General features: G+C 44.8%; 2 protein-coding genes across 5 annotated transcripts in view; one reads left to right on the top strand and one right to left on the bottom strand.

The window, feature by feature from the left end:
• Positions 1-5,194, top strand: part of LOC139155738 (protein FAM13A-like) — a 118,144-nt gene extending 112,950 nt beyond the window's left edge. For all 3 annotated transcript variants that reach the window (XM_070731009.1, XM_070731010.1, XM_070731008.1), the window contains 3 exons: positions 1,345-1,541; positions 3,053-3,154; positions 3,765-5,194. In XM_070731009.1, coding sequence (XP_070587110.1) covers positions 1,345-1,541; positions 3,053-3,154; positions 3,765-3,891 — 426 coding nt within the window. In that variant the 3' untranslated portion in view covers positions 3,892-5,194. The remainder of the gene's footprint in view (positions 1-1,344; positions 1,542-3,052; positions 3,155-3,764) is intronic.
• Positions 5,195-12,632: 7,438 nt separating this feature from the next.
• The window catches only part of LOC139155729 (probable E3 ubiquitin-protein ligase HERC3), a 37,535-nt gene continuing 31,332 nt past the window's right edge, over positions 12,633-18,835 (bottom strand). For both annotated transcript variants that reach the window (XM_070730995.1, XM_070730996.1), the window contains exons 23-25: positions 17,133-17,316; positions 16,148-16,250; positions 12,633-14,732 (exon numbers count right to left, since the gene is read on the bottom strand). In XM_070730995.1, the coding sequence (XP_070587096.1) occupies positions 14,524-14,732; positions 16,148-16,250; positions 17,133-17,316 (496 nt within the window). In that variant the 3' untranslated portion in view covers positions 12,633-14,523. The remainder of the gene's footprint in view (positions 14,733-16,147; positions 16,251-17,132; positions 17,317-18,835) is intronic.

Genomic DNA, 18,835 nt, shown 5'->3' with positions numbered 1-18,835 from the left:
TTAAACGCAGCAGAAATAGCTCAGGTTCTAAGACAACCATTACTATGGCAAGTCAACCATTCTTCTCCAACATGGATGCCCTCCAAATTTGGGCCCTTCAGAATTTTCCACAGTGGACATGCTGGGAATAGACTTACAATAATTTTTATTTGATGTATGGTTTGTTTGGGATGTATGATTGTTTTTTATTTTAATGGGTTTTAAACTGTTTTTTAATCATTAGATTTGTACTGTATTTTGTGGTTGTGAGCCGCTCCGAGTCTCTGGAGAGGGGCGGCATACAAATCTAATAAATAATAATAACAAATAATAATAAAATAATAATGATAGAAGCTATCCAACCAGGGAGTGTCTAAATTTGGAAGACTGGGATAGGCAATGCCAGTCTAGATGAATCAACCCTAGTTCCCTTCTAGTATCGGGTTCCTACCGGAACATGGTAGGGGAGACGCCATACCAGTAGCGGAAATGGAGCGGCGTGCACTGCTCTGGGTGACCAACAGGCGGACACATGCATCGGAGTGATATTTGCCTTCTGCAAAATCTCACAACAGGACGCGCAAGAGAGATTTCACATGCGCGGAAGCCAAATATCACGGAAATCCCGCATGCTTGTGAGGTTTGCTGGATGCGCAAAACCCAAATCTCACTCCCACACACTCGCCGGATGCTCCCGTGCGCCCACCAGTCACCCGGAGGTGCGCGCACATCAGCACTGTTAGCGGCAGTAAGTTAGACCTCCCGTCTGAGCGCTCCCTATGTTCGAGGTCTCCCGCGTGCTGTTTAGGGATGGTAACTTCTGCCTTCTTTATGGCGTTGTTCAGTTCCTAGAAATAGATGATTTGACCATTAAATGTGGCCACAGTATAAATACTAGGTTCAGATAACCCAGACTGAAGGTATATTTTTGGTGCTGTGGTCTTTTCACTCGCTGGATTCCAGCTGGCAAGTCTTGCCCAACTCTCCATGACCCTTGGTGGACTTGTCACAAATACAATATATTAAAAAACACATTAAAAACCCATTATTAAAACCATACAACTCAAACCATACACAAATCTACCCATAGCCTTAGCATAGCCTAAGGGCAACTCAGTTACCCCATGCCTGGCGACATAGGTGGGTTTTGAATAGCTTACAAAAGGCAAGGAGGGTGGGGGCTGTTCTAATCTCCGGGGGGAGTTGATTCCAGAGGGCTGGGGCCGCCACAGAGAAGGCTCTTCCCCTGGGTCCCACCAGACGACATTGTTTAGTCGACGGGACCCGGAGAAGGCCGATTCTGTGGGACCTTCTCAGACGCTGGGATTTCAACTAATAACAGTTGGAATCAAACTCTCTCTGCAGGAGGAAGAGGATGGATCCGAGGATGACAGCAGTGTGAAACCAGAGCTCACCGACCCAATAACATCTGACCTTGGCATACGAAGTTTCTTGGACCACCTGGAAGATGATGTTGACGGTTTCATTTCTCCAGTGGATGACAGGATCCCTTCCAGAAGCAGCCAGGACATGGGGCTGTCCAATCTTCACGCTGCTTCTATGTATGTCAGATTTTTTTAGTAATCAACTTCATATTCTGGGTCTATAGAATAGAATTTCAAATAAACTGAAGTTTCAAATTGTTTGCCTTTAGTCAAGTATGGTTAACTTTATGTAATTCAACAGGCACTTGTTTGTTCTGTCGGGCTCTGGTAGAATCCTCCCAAAAATTCACAGGTACAAATTTCAGACACACACACGTTTGAAAATTCAAAACAATGTTCTTTATAATGAAAATTCACTTAAACCAAGCCCTCTTTTGGTATAGCAAAGAGCCCTCGTCTCCAAACAAACTGGTAATTTGTACAAGTCCCTTATCAGTTCTGAGATACTTAGCTTGCAGCTGTGAGGCAATTCACAGTCCTTCTTCTTCCATAAAGTGAAACACACTTTGCTCTGGTTTAGTTTCCAAGCGGGGGAAAATCAGCACACAAAAGGTCAAAGTCAGTAAAGCAGTCACGAAACACAACGATCAGATAATCCTCCACAATGGCCAAACCCACAGGCTGCTCTTTATAGCAGCCTCACTAATGACCACAGCCCCACCCAACCACAGGTGGCCTCATTTTCTTTGATAATAATCTCTCAGTTGTTGCTGCCTATGCATCGCTCTCCGCATGTGTGGCTGTATCATTAACTCTTGTTCTGAATCCAAGGAGGAGCTAGAGAATTGATCTCCTTCTGAGCTGTCTGCCACACTCTCCTCTTCCCTGTCACTCATGTCTTCTTGGTCAGAGGAGCCTTCATCAGCAGATTCCACCGGGGGCAAAACAGGCCTGCAGCATGTGGATTTCTCCCCTACATCCACAATCCTTGGGGCAGGAGTTGGGCCAGAGCTAACCACAACAGAATGAAATGGAGAATAGAATAGAATTTCAAATAAACTGAAGTTTCAAATTGTTTGCCTTTAGTCAAGTATGGTTAACTTTATGTAATTCAACAGGCACTTGTAAAGTGAGCTAATTGCAAATGGAATTGGGGGAGTTGACTGAATTATCACATTGAGATTTGTGCTAATTGAGGTTTTAAATTCCACAGGCTTCAATATGATAATTTAATAGACTTGCTGCTCAAAAAAATAAAGGGAACCCATCCTAGATCTGAATGAATGAAATATTCTCCTTGAATACTTTGTTCTACACAAAGTTGAATGTGCACAACAGCAGGTGAAATTGACTGTCCATCAGTGTTGCTTCCTAAGTGGACAGTTTGATTTCACAGAAGTTTGATTTACTTGGAGTTATATTGTGTTGTTTACGTGTTCCCTTTATTTTTTTTGAGCAGTGCCTGTAAAGCCCTTTGCTACGTTTTCACTCCGGTTGACTAGAAATTATATTTCTTCAAAGAGGAAGCCAGACGCTTTCTTGTTTTCTGATAAACACACACAACGCTTTGGAGAAATGTATCTTTTCGGGCTTGTCATCATGTTTGTTGGCCTTTTGTCTCTTTTTAATATTAATATTTAATTACTAATATTTAAATATGAATATTTAATTTTTCTTTCATTTCGTAGGCGTGAACTGGTGGAGCAGCTTCAAGAAGTCAGGGAAGATAAAAAGAGGATCAGGAAAAAATTGAGAGATTTTGAAGACAATTTTTTCCAACAAAACGGAAGGTAACTTTCCTCTTTCTCTCACCCCAGTCCCAGACTAATGAACGTTGCGTTTTATATTATTTTTAACTTCTTGCAAAGGTCCTGCTTAGGAGTCCCACTCCCAACTATGGAAGCGGTGGGCAACCATTGCATCGCTCTGCTAAACAAATAATTCCCTCAACACTGTCAGACTTTTTACTAAACGTCCAGTTCTATTGTACTAGTTTTTCTCATCATTCCTTTCTCCCATTTCCTCCCATGTTGACTGTATGACTGTCAGTTGTTGCTTGTATCCTAAGATTTATATTAATATTGATTGTTTCTTCATTACTTATTTGACCCCTATGACAATCATTAAGTGTCGTACCACATGATTCTTGACAAATGTATATTTTCTTTTATGTACACTGAGAGCATCTGCACCAAGACAAATTCTTTGTGTGTCCAATCACACTTGCCCAATAAAATTCTATTCTATTCTATTTTATTCTATTCTATTCACTGAGAGCATATGCACCAAGACAAATTCCTTGTGTGTCCAATCACACTTGGCCAATAAAATTCTATTCTATTCTATGATCCAATACAGGAAGCTGATATGTTTCTTGTGGTTTTTTGTGCTTTTTTTTAGAAATGTCCAGAAGGAAGACCGGGTTCCCATGGCCGAAGAATATAACGAATACAAGCAGGTTAAGGCCAAGCTGAGGCTGCTAGAAGTCCTCATCAGCAAAAGAGATTTAAGTTCCAAGATCATGTAATAAAGCTTTACGCGGGATTTGCCACTAATGTTAAGGTGTCGAGGCGGCCAAACAACACAAAGAACTCAGCAAAAGCCTAATATACCACGAAGGGCTTTAGTGGCTGTCCCTGACTGACGTTGGCAGAAGATGGCACCCCGGCGTGAAGGAAGGAAGGAAGATCCTGCTTCTTTCTTCAGACTTTTGACTTGTTCTACTATCCGGGCTGGCAAGACCTGAAGGGTGTTGGCCCCCTAAAACGACTCTGCTCCACACGTTTCCTTCGCTTTCATCAATTGGTGGCCTGCAAATTGCTTGGACTAAAGAAAGAGAAAAAAAGACCTCAATTTCTATCTTCTTTGGAGTTCTGTGTAAGAAAGGCGACCTAGTTAAAGTCCAAATCTCCGAATCTCCAAATAATGGCCTGTAATTTTCAGACCCAATAAAGCAATCGGATCTGTTCTAATAAGAGGATGGTATGTTCCAAGATGATTCGGAGAGGGTTGGTGGGTCCCTCTTTAAATCTCATCTTCGACTGTTGTTATTGTGGGATAACGTAGTTCTTGCAACTTGCTCCAATGGAAAGTGGAACTGCTACTAGGTGGAGAACTCGTAAGCGTGGACTCCTTTGGCTTTCTATATGGCTGCTTTAAAAAAAAACCCACGAAAACACTCTCTCTTACTAGTGAGCTTTTCAGAAACATTATTACACAACTCCTACGTGTGTTTCTGGAAGAGAACGAAACTTTGGAGAAATTGGGTTTAGCTAACGGGACCCTACCTGCAGAGTAGGACAAGGGATGGGATCTTCTTGGTAGCCAAGGTATTCTGATGGGGTTATGGGTTTCAGACCATGTCTGGGAAAGGTTTATAATATAATATTTTATCTTTGTCCTTGATGTGGAGATCGAGAATAATGGCATCTCCACAATCTGCTCTTGATTTGTCTCAATTGTAATGGAATCCAGTTTATTGGTGTCCTGCAAAACTTCTGAGAACTTTCTCCTGCCTGTTAAATGCGCCGAGATTTTTCGGCAAACTAATTCAATGCAAAATGGTTCCCTAGGCTTAGAAATGTCTAGACAGTGGACTTTTGAAATGAAATTAATGACAATGGCAGTTTGTCTCATACCCTTATAATTTTGTAACCCTGATCAGGTGGGTCCGATACTGATCTCAAGCAATTATATTTTTTTTCTGTTCGTGTTTAGTTGAAGCTTTGTATGGCTTTCACATGGGTGTATACTTTCAAATCTCTCGAGCAAAACAGTAGAGGGTAGAACAATGCACTTTAGAAAGAAAAGTATATATTTTTTTAGAAAAAGGAAAACAGATCTTTTTTAAAAAAGAAAAAAACCCAAATCTGTACCTAAATAAATTTTAAAAAAACATTTCATCTACCTGACTTTCCTGTTATGACATTTTTAAAGGAAGAAAAAATGTTTTTAAAACCTTAAAATTTGCCTAGACCAAGTAGGCAGCTAATTAGAAGGTGTATTTATTGTAAGGAATGTATACTTTTCGAAGCACCAGCATTATGAAACCCTTATATGTGTGTTTGATACAATGAATACAATCAGAATTTAATAGAAATGTTTTCCGCGTTAATTATAAAATCCAAAACTATTAATTTAACGCTCAACCAAGCAACCAAAATAATTGAAATGTTGGACCCAAATGAATGCAATATAGCAAAAGAGTCTAGAATCTTAATTCCCCAGGCTTAAAGTAGCTTTAGACTTGTTTTTTTCTCAACAATTATCCCGTTGTGGCACATAATAAGCTGCTTGTGAAAGCAAAGACACTGTCAAATGAAGAATAAAAGGAAACTTGTTGTACTCTAATAATAAGTATAGCGTAACTTCATATAAAGTTTCCTTTTTATAACCCTGTAATCCTTTAATTCATGGTAGAGTCTGGGTGACTGGATGAAGCTAAGCATTTACGGGCCCGTTGCCCTTCCTAACGCCATGCAAAGTTCAGTTATATAGCATTGAACTAGGCCACCGTGCTGTTCTGGATAACACTATACAGTGATACCTTGTCTTACAAACTTAATTGGTTCCGGGACGAGGTTCTTAAGGTGAAAAGTTTGTAAGACGAAACAATGTTTCCCATAAGAATCAATTGAAAAATTATTAATGCCTGCAAGCCCAAAATTCACCCCTTTGCCAGCCAAAGTGCCCGTTTTTGCGCTGCTGGGATTCCCCTGAGGCTCCCCTCCATGGGAAACCCCACCTCCGGACTTCTGTGTTTTTGCCATGCTGCAGGGGAATCCCAGCAGTGGAATCACAGAATTGCAAAAACGAGCGCTTCGCTGGCAATGGAAGACCGGAGGTGGGGTTTCCCAGCGAAGGGAGCATCAGTGAAATAGCAGCATCGCAAAAACACCAAAGTCCTCGAAACCCCACCTCCAGACCTCTGTGTTTTTGCAATGCTGCGATTTCACTGAGGCTCCCCTCGCTGGGAAACCCCACCTCCGGACTTCCGTTGCTAGCGAAGCACCCATTTTTGTGCTGCTGGGATTCTCCTGCAGCATCACAAAAACACAGAAGTCCGGAGGTGGTGTTTCCCATGGAGGGGAGCCTCAGGGGAATCCCAGCAGCGCAAAAATGGGTGCCTTGCTGGCAACGGAAGTCCAGAGGCGGGACATCCCAGCGGCAGCGGTGGGTTTGTAAGGTGAAAATAGTTTGTAAGAAGAGTAAAAAAAATCTTAAACCCCGGGTTTGTAGCTCGAAAAGTTTGTATCACGAGGCGTTTGTAAGACGAGGTATCACTGTATATTAACCCCAAATATTTCATGAATTCAATGGGTAATTATTTTCATATCTTTATTAACATGACTCTTTCCTTCCAAAATTACTTTTCTTGTGAAAAGAAAGATGGAAACTCAGAGATTTTTATTTTTTATTTTCAGAGTCTAGGTTGAGATTTTAGTCGCAAATTATCAAGTGATATAATTACGCATCTCAAGATACTGAAACGAATATGCAAGGCTCCATTTTAAAATGTTAATCATGAAACTTTTGCAGATTGAAATGATTCCCAGAAAAACTTGTACATTGCTGATGTGCTTAGTCTTGCGTGAACAATTAAATCACTTTTTTTTCCACACAAAAAATAAACATGAAGCAACCAGCATGCCTTCTAATCATTGTTAAGCTTTGAGGTTTAATTTGTTTATGATGTGCTTGTGTCCGTAGCCAAATTTGTCTGTAATTATAAAAGCTCAAGTGACAAAGCCTGTCTAAATTAAGTGGCAGCTGGACTTTCTGATAAGTTGGCAAGAGGCAGGCTGACCATTTTGCCACCAGAATAAAAATCTATTTTTCGTTTATATGCAGCAAGAATTTTTTTGGCATGTTTTGAGATTCTCATACTTTTCCCCCCACTCCTACTATTTATTTATTTATAGGATTTGCATGCCGCCCCGAGTCTACGGAGAGGGGCGGCATACAAATCTAATAAATAAATAATAAATAGGTTTGCCATCATGGCTTTGCCATGGCAAAGAAACTCATAAGAGGAGAGGTTCATAAACCTGAAAATTTCAGTATACAATTGTTGCATTCAATATTTTTTTTTTCTTACAAGAAGTTATTTCTACAGTACAGTATTGGAACAATTCTATAGTATGGCTTAGGTGTTCAACAATGACTGACCAATATTTTCAAAGTCGTCATCTTTTTTTTTGTCTGTTCCACAATCTGTAAGTATGCATGCAGACTTTGATGCTTCATCACTACTGAACATATATGCATATTGAAAGATGTAATTGTACTTTGCGCTCAAGATATTCTGTATAAAGGCTGCTGAGAGAACAGCCTTGTTCTGCAGTTCCCAGTAATTTTCGATGAACCAAAGAGACTGCATTGTATGTTTTGTGCCTTTTTATTTTAGATCTAAAACCCGCCTCGAATTACCGTAGAAAAGTTAAAAGCCAATCTTCCTTAATCATTCTATACAGTGGTAGAAAATTCCTTTGTCAAAGGTCATCTGTGGTTTCAGATATAACAATACATTTATTTTCTTTTTCTCTGAACAATCATGTTTACATCCCAGAATAAAAATGCATTTAATTTGCTGCGACTTTTTTTTTAAAAAATGCAAACTGATTGACAAAACTATATGTGTGCATTTTTGTACATGATGGTATTTTGTATGGAAGGAAGAAATAAAACTATTTTTGAGTGAACATCTCTGTAAATCCTTGCTAACAGTGGGAGGGTGCCATCAGTATGAATTGATAATCCTCTGTCTATTTTCTAGTCTATGTCGTTTGGCGGGACCCAGGAGAAGAGCCTTCTCTGTGGTGGCCCCGACCCTCTGGAACCAGCTCCCCCCGGAGATCAGAACTGCCCCCACCCTCCTTGCCTTTCGTAAAGTTCTTAAGACCCATCTCTGCCGTCAGGCATGGGGGAACTGAGACATCTCCCCTGGACCTATACAGTTTATGCATGATATGTTTGTGTGTGTGTTTGCTTTTAATAATGGGGTTTTTATTGTTTAAATTGTTAGATTTGTTCTTACATTGTTCTTGTTATTGTGAGCCGGCCCGAGTCTACGGAAAGGGGCAGCATGCAAATCTAAATAATAATAATAATAATAATAATAATAGTCAGTACAAAATGTTGAGTTCTCCATTGGGGAAATGCTGCCATTACGAGGGAATGTCTGCTGCCAATATCCACGTCTGGCTCCAGCGGTTCCAATTCCAGATGCATGTCCTCTACCTGCTTTGATAAATATTTTTATTTTATTTATTTATTCGATTTTTTAATGCCACCCTTCTCCTTAGACTCAGGGCGGCTTACAACATGTTAGCAATAGGGCTTTTTAATAACAGAGCCAGGTCCTCATTTGACCCACCTCGGAAGGATGGAAGGCTGAGTCAACCGTGAGCCGGTGATGAGATTTGAACCGCTGACCTGCAGATCTAACAGTCAGCTTTAGTGGCCTGCAGTACTGCACTCTACCCACGGTGCCATCTCGGCTCATGGGAATGCAACGGAAGCTGGCCCAGTTTGGGTTACTATGGACCAATGTTGGTGAACCTTTTTTTCCTTGAGTGCCGAAAGAAAGCATGTGCGCGATATTGCACAGACGTGCCCACGCCCATAATTTAACGCCCCCCCCTCGTACCCTGCCTCCTGCACATCCCTGTGTGACTACCCCACACATGCGCACCACGATATTCACCCATTTCCTGACTTACGGTGGGCCCAGTAGGTCCGTTTTCCACCCTTCGAACCTTCCAGGGGCTTTCTTGGACCCTGGACAAGAGCCTCTCCTACCTGCCAGAGGCCTTTCAGAGGTAGGAAGTGCCCAGCCAGAGTCTCCATATGAGCCAAAAATCAGCTGACCAGCGCACACACGCATGCTGGAGCTAAGTTAGAGCAACAGCTATTTCAGCTTCAACTGCAACAACACAAGAGCACGCAACAGATTCAAACTTAATATTAACCGCTCCAAACTTGACTGTAAAAAATATGACTTTAACAATCGAGTTGTCGAAGCGTGGAACTCATTACTGGACTCAATAGTGTCAACCCCTAACCCCCAACATTGTTCCCTTAGACTCTCCACGATTGACCTCTCCAGGTTCCTTAGAGGTCAGTAAGGGGCGTGCATAAGTGCACCAGTGTGCCTTCCGTCCCCTGTCCAATTGTCTTTCCTTATCTCATTTATCTTTTCTTCCTTTCAAATTTGTTCACCTATACTTTTATATCTTTTCTTCTATTCTTTTCTTTACTTATATTATTACATACCTTTCTCTTCAATGTGTTTTATGTATTGGACTAAATAAATGAATGAATGAATGAATAAATCAATCAATCAATAAATAAATAGCTCACAACAGATACGTTGTGCCCACACGCACTGCAGCAAACTCCCCTTAGAGTGAACTTTCCGCCTTTAGTAAATAGCTTTTCGGAAACTCAAGGGCTTTTTAAGAATGATTGTAGCCGCTATATTAACACGGTCGGTTTGGTATTTAAGATGGTCTCTGTTTTCGGTTATTTGACGTAGGTGGGATTAGTTTGGGAACACAACGATGGACTTTGAAATTTTCCCCTGGTATGTTTCCTATTCCTGTAAGCCACTAAAGAGTTCCGAAAGATTCACAGCAAACAGATGGAATAAATAAATCACTGAATATCCCAGTAACTTACCCTGGGACACTGCAGCCATCATAAATATGAGTTGGTTGTCGGGCATCTGAATTTTGACCATGTGACCAGAAGTGCTCCTAGTTCGGCCCGGTTCTAAGAACCGGTAGTGCAGGCAGCGGGAGGCTCCGCCCACTCACCCAGGGAGCAGAGTTTTTCTGCGCGTGTCCAGAAGTGTTGCATACGAACCCACTACTACCTAAGTGTGAAAATTTTTTATTATTATTATTTTATTATTATTATTTATTAGATTTGTATGCCGCCCCTCTCCGAAGACTCGGGGCGGCTCACAACAGTAATACAAAAACAATATAACAGTGAGACAAATCCAATATTAAAATAAAACATATCTAAAACCCCAACAATTTAAAACCATACAACACATACATACCAAACATAAAATATAAAAGCCTGGGGGAGGATGTCTCAGTTCCCCCGTGCCTGGCGATAAAGGTGGGTCTTGAGTAATGTGCAAAAGACAAGGAGGGTGGGGGGAGTTGATTCCAGAGGGGCGGGGCCGCTACAGAGAAGGCTCTTCCCCTGGGGCCCGCCAAACGCCATTGTTTGGTTGATGGGACTCGGAGAAGGCCAACTCTGTGGGACCTTATCGGTCGCTGGGATTCGTGCGGTAGAAGGTGGTTCCGGATGTGTTCTGGCCCAATGCCATGTAGGGCTTTGAAGGTCATTACCAACATTTTGAATTGTGAAAAATGGTCGTAAGTTGTGACGCTGGTCACTAAATGAATTGTTATAAATTGAGAACTACGTGTAGTTTTCTTAGCGATTACAACTGAAAGGCTGGAGGCTGACTTCCTTCTGGAACTTCCCCCAAATTCCCAACATAGCTTGAAGCCTCTGAGTTCTCGTGGTCTTCCATTCAGACAGTAAATAGATCTGACCCCTGCTTAACTTTTCCAGGTGGCCACGCTGAAAAATAATTGAACTTTTTTTGCACACACACCGCATCTCTGCTGGGATAGAAAATTGTTAATTAGAAATGATGTTATTGCAAAGTCCCTCGTTTTTTCCCACAACTTTGCTGACTTTCGCTTGGGGGGTTGCCGGTCTCTGTGATATAATTCCGCAAAGTCCATCAACGCTTATATGGGTCTTTCGCATCCTGGAGATTAGCTGCAACCACCCAACAAACGCCCATTGTGCTTCCCAAAGTAAATCCTGCCAGAAATGAGAGCTCGGAGGCATTACGGGGAAATGGTAAGAGTGTTTCTTGGGATTATTGTGTGCTTCCCAGCAGTGGTGCTCAACAGTTAAAACTTGTCTCGGTAATGCCGGCCACCTACATGTCATTCAGGGATTAGTTAAGCTGAAATCTGCCTTGGAACGAGACTAGAATAAACATGTGATTTTTCTTTCTGCCAAAATGGGTATTTTTTTTCTGGCTCCACAACAGAGCCGTGGTGGCCCAGTGGTTAGAATGAAGTACTGCAGGCTAATTCTGCTGACTGTCAACAGTTCAACCTTGAGTGGCTGCCAGGATTCCAAATAGCATGTTTTTCAGAATGTAAGACCCACTGGAATATGTTCTGTCTGGGCCACTCCGGAGGCTAAAACCAACCCAAAAAGATAAGCCAGACACACCAGTAAAAGGCAAAGGCAGTTTATAGAATTCAAAGAAAACACAGGTAACAGAAAATGTCCTTACAAACAGGAAAATGCTGGAACTTCACAGATATACAGGATTCTTGCTGCCAAGACGGAGCTGTAGATAGCAAACAGACGCCTCCCACGAGTCTTCCAGACTGCTAGGCCACAAGACAAGATCAGAGACACTGAGAATCAAAGCAGGTCACCGCAGCTCCAACTGATAACACTCCACATGGCTTCAAGGGCTTGCCTGCCTTTTAAACCCTGCTGCTGAGGACCACACCCAAACCCAGCTGTTTCTAATTCAATGGTGATAGTATTTCTTTAACTGCTGCTTTCTTTGCTCTGAACATCTCTGTCTCATGTCAATGACAGCTTGTGCGTCATCACCTAATGACTCCAAGCTACTGGCTGGGGAGAGCGCCTCCCCCCCCCCGGGGCTCTCATGCTGTTCTCCTTCATCCCATTCCTGACTCTCCTCTCCCCCGTCCGACTGTTCAGCCCCCTCCTCTTCACTGTCATCCTCCTACGGGCATGGAGCCAGCAGAGACACAGCTGGTCCCTGAGCAGCCTCAGGCTGAACCACAACAGAATATAAAACACACCTTAGTTTTGGGGGAGGAAAATGGGGAAATGAATCTGCTTACCAGGTATTCATCTGGCTAGCGTCCTTAGCCAGCACATTATTTTACCCCTTGGTTGGGGCTTTTAAAAAAACTTTATTCGGAGAGAGTAGCAATGAAAGAGCTTGCAAACCCGTAAGAGCTGAGAACATCATTAGCGCCTGGAAAGAAACATTTGGAGCAAGTAGAGCAATGGAAAAAACTCCGGAGAGGGGTGGCATACAAATCTAATAAATCCAATCTAATCTAATCTATATTTCAGTTTCCCCAACCTATTTTTCTCCCAATTACACTGGACTTCCGACTTCCGAGTTTACAGACCTTATTTTTTCTTCTTGAAGCATCACAAAAACACTACAGAGACTGGAAGGAAAGATTCCCTTTATTGCATACTATTGAGCTTTGTATACGCACACATACAAAAGAAGCGTTTGATAAAGTCTTTCAAGTTGCAGTAAAAAGAGGCCACTGGGCTACCCAAACAGTAAAGTGACCACTTAATGCTTTTAAAGCTTTTTCATCAGGGGAAATACAAAAACAGGGTTGACTTAAAAGGTACACAACTACAGCGGCTCCGTGCCAACCGAAATGGAATTACGACCAAAGTCCACCTCGCTCGCCTGACGGAAAAATAAAACCCCTCTTCGCGGCTGTGCTGGATCAGGATTGCAATTAGCTTTTGCCGCCACCAGAACCAAATGGACTAATCCCACTAGTTTCCATGGATTCGGTCATTATCAACTTTAACCCGGCTTGCACCACCAAGGGGGAAGAAGGGGAGGGAATATTCGTTGTGACGTTTATTATAATGAAGTGTTGTGGGGAGAGGGTTTGTTTGTTTTTGAGGGGGGAGGAAAGGAGTCATTATTCTTCCATCCACCTCACTGTCATTGGTTCTGGATATCAGATCTCAGTGGGGCAGAGAAGGCCTGCTTCTAAAACTAGCCACAAAAAAAAGAGCATCACCCATTGATAAGACGGGAAGAATGGCAAGAAACACATCTACACACATCTGTGCACCAAAATGGCGGGAAAACATGGAATATGCCAGGGGTGTCAAAGGCCCGCAGGCTGCATCCCGCTCACGGGGTGCTTAGATCTGGCCTATTGGTTGCCCTGGAAACAGCGAAGGACCGGCCCACTGCGCTTCTGCCAGTGAAAACGGAGGGCGGCCCTCCAGCGATCTGTTTTCGGACCCGACAGCCTCCTGTGATCCTCTGCTGGCAAAATTGGAGCTCGGGGGCTGCTCTCCGACCGAGCGCCGCCTTCTCTGACAGAGGGCCAGCAAAACAAAACAAAAGCAAAATAAAAGGAGAAATGTTTTCCCTTTGACATTGGAGCATCCGAGAAGGGAAAGGAAAGGAGAAAGGGAAAGAGGGGAGGCAGAGAAAAAGAAAGGAAGATGGGAGTAGAGCAAGGAGGGAAAGATAAGGAATGAGGGGAAGGAAGAAGAAAGGAGAATGGAGAGGGAAGGAAAAGTAAGAGATGGGAGGGAGGGAGAGAGAGAAGGAAGGAAGGAAGGAAGGAAGGAAGGAGAATGGAGAGGGAGGTAAAAATAAGAGATGGGAGGGAAGGAAGATTATAATGAGAGTGAGGGAGGGTCTCTGAGCAAAGTCCTACCTTACCACTTAGCCACCTCAGGTCTCCCAACACGCGTGATGTTGTGCGGGCCATGCCCAGGCGGGGCTTCCAACTTACCGCTACCGGTGTTGATGCCCGTGCAGCTCCAGGGGAGCGGTGGGGGAGCGTCTGGCATGCGTGCGCACAGGTCAGAGCGAGATTTGGCTTTTCCGCATTCGCGGAAGCAAAAAGTCGCTGCAACCACCAAAATCCCACACGCGCACACGCCTTCCCGTGGGATTTTGCTTCCTCCACGTACTCAGAAGCCAAATCTCACTCCGATGTGTGTGCGCACACGCTTGCCGGTCCCCCAGAACTGCGTGTGCAGCTCAATTTCTGCTACCAGTGTAGCCCCGTCCATCCCCGCCCCGCGAGGTCAAACCCAACCCTGATGCGGCCCTCAATGACATTGAGTTTGACACCCTGGATTTAAGAGAGGTCAAAACTGTGAACGTTAAAACCCCAAGAAACACCGATAGACCTTTTTCTGCACCCTTTCCCCTCCCCCTCCCGCGCTCCCTTCCTCCCGGCTTCCCTGAGCGACGTCTCCTCCCCTTTCCCTGCCAAAAGGAAGAAGGAGGCCAGAGTTTTCCTTCCGGTTTCAAAGGGTCTCTGTTGGGAGGGGGGGCTGGTGCTCAGGCCAAGCTGAAGCCCTCATAGTGGTCGATGGCTTGGGTCAGTCGTGTGCTCAGGGTCTCTTTGCTGCTGTACTTGGGCAGGTCCAGGAGGTTGTAGCAGGTGTGGGCCACCGGCAGGTACCGCTCGTCACTGGAGGTGGACTGAATGATCATGCGCAAGCTGGACATGCCGTAGATGGGGATGCGGTCGCTGCCAGTCAGGAACACTGCCAGACGGACACAAGCGGAAAAAGCACATCAGGAAGTCGTCAACGGCCCTGTCTTGGTTTTTTTTTTTGAACCCTGAAATAAGTGCTTGGCCTTACAGTGGTGCCTCTACCTTAGAACGCCTCTACTTGCAAACTTTTCTAGATAAGAACCGGGTGTTCAATATTTTTTTGCCTCTTCTCAAGAACCATTTTCCACTTACAAACCCGAGCCTCTGAAACTGTAACCGGAAAAGGCGGGGAGTCGCCTCCGTGGGGCCTCTCTAGGAATCTCCTGGGAGGAAACAGGGCCAGAAAAGATGGGGAGAAGCCTCCATGTGGCCTCTCTAGGAATCTCCTGGGAGGAAACAGGGCCGGAAAAGGCAGGGAGAAGCCTCTGTGGAATCTCCTACGAGGAAACAGGGCCAGAAAAGATGGGGAGAAGCCTCCATGTGGCCTCTCTAGGAATCTCCTGGGAGGAAATAGGGCCGGAAAAGATGGAGAGAAGCCTCCGTGGGACCTCTCTAGGAATACTGGGAGGAAACAGGGCCGGAAAAAGTGGGGAGAAGCCTCCGTGGGGCCTCTCTAGGAATCTCCTGGGAGGAAACAGGATCAGAAAAGGTGGGGAGAAGCCTTTGTGGGGCCTATCTAGGAATCTCCTGGGAGGAAATAGGGCTGGAAAAGGCAGGGAGAAGCCTCCGTGGGGCCTCTCTAGGAATATCCTGGGAGGAAAACAAGGCCAGAAAAGGCGGGGAGAAGCCTCCGTGGGGCCTCTCTAGGAATATCGTGGGAGGAAAACAAGGCCAGAAAAGGTGGGGAGAAGCCTCTGTGGGGTCTCTCTAGGAATCTCCTGGGAGGAAACAGGGCCTCCTCCCTCCCTGTGGTTTCCCCAATCGCACGCATTATTTGCTTTTACATTGATTCCTAGGGGGAAAATTGCTTCTTCTTACAAATTATTCTACTCAAGAACCTGGTCATGGAATCAATCAAGTTCGTAAGTAGAGGTGCCACTGTGTTTTGGGGGAGGTCCGATGGTGGGCTGCACCTGGTATAGGGCCACACGGCAGTGCAGCAGCAAAAATTGTGATGTTCACGCAGCTGCACCTCCTCGATAAGTGCACGCATGGCCCTGCATGAGATTTGGCAAAGAAATTGTCGAGAATCTCATGCGGGGGTCAGATTTTACTTGCTGCGCATGCGGAGAAACGAATCTCGTGTAGACGCCCGCGTTGGTCTCGGAGAGCGCACCAGTAGTACAAAAAATGAGCAGCCCTTCACTGGGGAGATCTTATTATTTGGGGGTACTTGGGAGCAATACAGGGCTCCTCTCGCCGTCTTACCTGATTTCCAGCTCTGTCTCCTTAACCTTGACCAGAGGAAGAGGCATTTTCAGCGGAGGTCTTATTTTCAGAGAAATACGTTGTGTAAATACTTACAAAGAAATTTCTTCTTCTTTTCTAAAGGGAATTCGTGAAAGGTTTCCCAGAACATTTGCACAGTTGGGTGTGTAGCTGAATAATCTCCCTTGTAACTTGCACTCTGTAAAGCAGACACAACCGGTTGTTTAAGAACAAGAGGTCAATTATACAGTGGTGCCTCTACTTACAAATGCCTCTACTTACGAACTTTTCTAGATAAGAACCGGGTGTTCAAGATTTTTTCTGCCTCTTCTCAAGAACCATTTTCCACTTACAAACCCCAGCCTCTGAAACTGTGACCGGAAAAGGCAGGGAGAAGCCTCTGTGGAGCCTCTCTAGGAACCTCCTGGGAGGAAACAGGGCCCAGAAAAGGCAGGGAGAGGCCAGCGTGGGGTCTCTCTAGGAATCTTCTGGAAGGAAACAGGGCCAGAAAAGGCAGGGAGAAGCCTCCGTGGGGCCTCTCTAGTAATCTCCTGGGAGGAAAGCCAGAAAAGGCAGGGAGAAGCCTCTGTGGGGCCTCTCTAGGAATCTTCTGGGAGGAAACAGGGCCGGAAAAGGCAGGGAGAAGCCTCTGTGGGGCCTATCTAGTAATCTCCTGGGAGGAAAGAGGGCCAGAAAAGGCAGGGAGAAGCCTCTGTGGGGCCTCTCTGGGAATCTCCTGGGAGGAAACAGGGCTGGAAAAGGCGGGGAGAAGCCTCTGTGGGGCCTCTCTGGGAATCTCCTGGGAGGAAAGAAGGCTTGAAAAGGCAGGGAGAAGCCTCTGTGGGGCCTCTCTGGGAATCTCCTGGGAGGAAACGGGGCCTCCACCCTTCCTGTGGTTTCCCCAATCGCACGCATTATTTGCTTTTACATTGATTCCTATGGGGAAAATTGCTTCTTCTTACAAACTTTTCTACTTAAGAACCTGGTCACGGAACGAATTAAGTTCGTAAGTAGAGGGACCACTGTACTCATAATTTGAAATAATATTTTGTTTTTCGCTGGTTGAAAAGAGCTCACTGACCTCTTCCAGCTCCTTCCAGTTGTATTTGCTGCTTCCCACGATCATGGCCCTCAGCTCGGTCGGCTGGAAGAGTTCGAGCACCTTCCCGCCACACACCTTCAAGAAGCCGCTCGAGAAAGCCGTGTACCACTCGTGCACCGAAACATTGAAGATGTAATTCACATAGGCATCCACAAACTCCTGTCTGGGGAATTAGAAGGAACGTCATTTTTATTCGTACTATTTTATTTATACAATACTATAGTGATGGCGAACCTATTTGGGGTTGCGTGATGGTGGTACATGGGTTTATCTTGGCAAACTCTGCCTAAATCCTGCCCCACCTGTTGTGGTTGGCTCTGGGCCAGCTCCTGCCCCAAGGACTGTGGGGGTGGATGTGGGTGAATGCTCCCAGTGTCAGAGGCCAGTTTTACTGCCGACTGCTTCTGATAGTGAAGCGTCTGAAGCAGAGAGTGAAAGTGAAATATAGTCGCCCTGTGAGTGATTCATCATCGTTATCATCACTGGATTCAGAAGAGGAGACATTCATTGATGTACGCAGATGCAGGGCAATGTCTAGGAAAGAGCAGCTGTGTAAATACTACAGGAAATAAGGTAGATCCCCTGTGGCTGGGTGTAACTAGACTAATTGGGGCTGCTGTTAAATTGTCAGCGTTCTGGCCTCTGGGCATGGAAGTTTATCCTTTCGGTGAAGGAGAACGTGTATTTTGCATCAGGATTCTACAAGGACTCCCTTTGACCTGTTTCCAGGACTATTGAACTAAATCATAGTCAAGTTTGTGACTTTGCGAACTCTTGAAGGAGAGTGGCTGTGACGTCTTCACAGCTGCTTGTTATCTGTTTTTTGTTGGTTTATTGTTCTTCAGGGGACTCAAGGCTGTTGCTTTGAAGGTGAGCACTTTGACTGACTAAAAGGGTGCGTGGCTCCTATTTTACTTTCGATAAAAACCATGTTAATAATAATTAATAATAATTTATTAGATTTGTATGCCGCCCCTCTCCGAAGACTCGGGGCGGCTCACAAAGGGCAATATAACAATAGAACAAATCTAATAATAAAAAAGATATATAAAACCCCAACAATTAAAGCCATACAACACACACATACCAAACATAAAATATAAAAGCCTGGGGGAGATGTCTTAGTTCCCCCATGCCTGGTGATAAAGGTGGGTCTTGAGTAATTTGCGAAAGACAAGGAGGGTGGGGGCAGTTCTAATCTCCAGGGGGAGTTGATTCCAGAGGGCCGGGGCTGCCACAGAGAAGGCTCTTCCCCCGGGGCCCGCCAAGCGACATTGTTTGGTCAACGGGACCCGGAGAAAGCCAACTCTGTGGGACCTTATCGGCCGCTGGGATTCGTGCGGTCGAAGGCAGTTCCGGAAGTATTCTGGTCCAATGCCATGCAGGGCTTTAAAGGTCATGACCAACACTTTGAATTGTGACCGGAAACTGATCGGCAGCCAGTGCAGGCCAGGGAGTGTTGTAGAAACGTGGGTGAATCTGGGAAGCCCCACGATAGCTCTCGCGGCCGCATGTTATTGACTTTACAATTGTGTGTGTCTGAATTCCTACCTTTGAACTTCATTGAGGGCTCGTGCCAAGAAGCCCTGCAGCACACCACCTAGCTGTTTGAAGGCATGCAATGAGAGTAGATAAAGGGGTACCACTTTTGTAGGGAGAAAACAGAGCTCTGCAATGCCCTA

This window comes from Erythrolamprus reginae, unplaced genomic scaffold, assembly GCF_031021105.1.
Source record: "Erythrolamprus reginae isolate rEryReg1 unplaced genomic scaffold, rEryReg1.hap1 H_5, whole genome shotgun sequence".
Taxonomy (NCBI): domain Eukaryota; kingdom Metazoa; phylum Chordata; class Lepidosauria; order Squamata; family Dipsadidae; genus Erythrolamprus; species Erythrolamprus reginae.
This window is presented reverse-complemented; position numbering and strand designations above follow the sequence as displayed.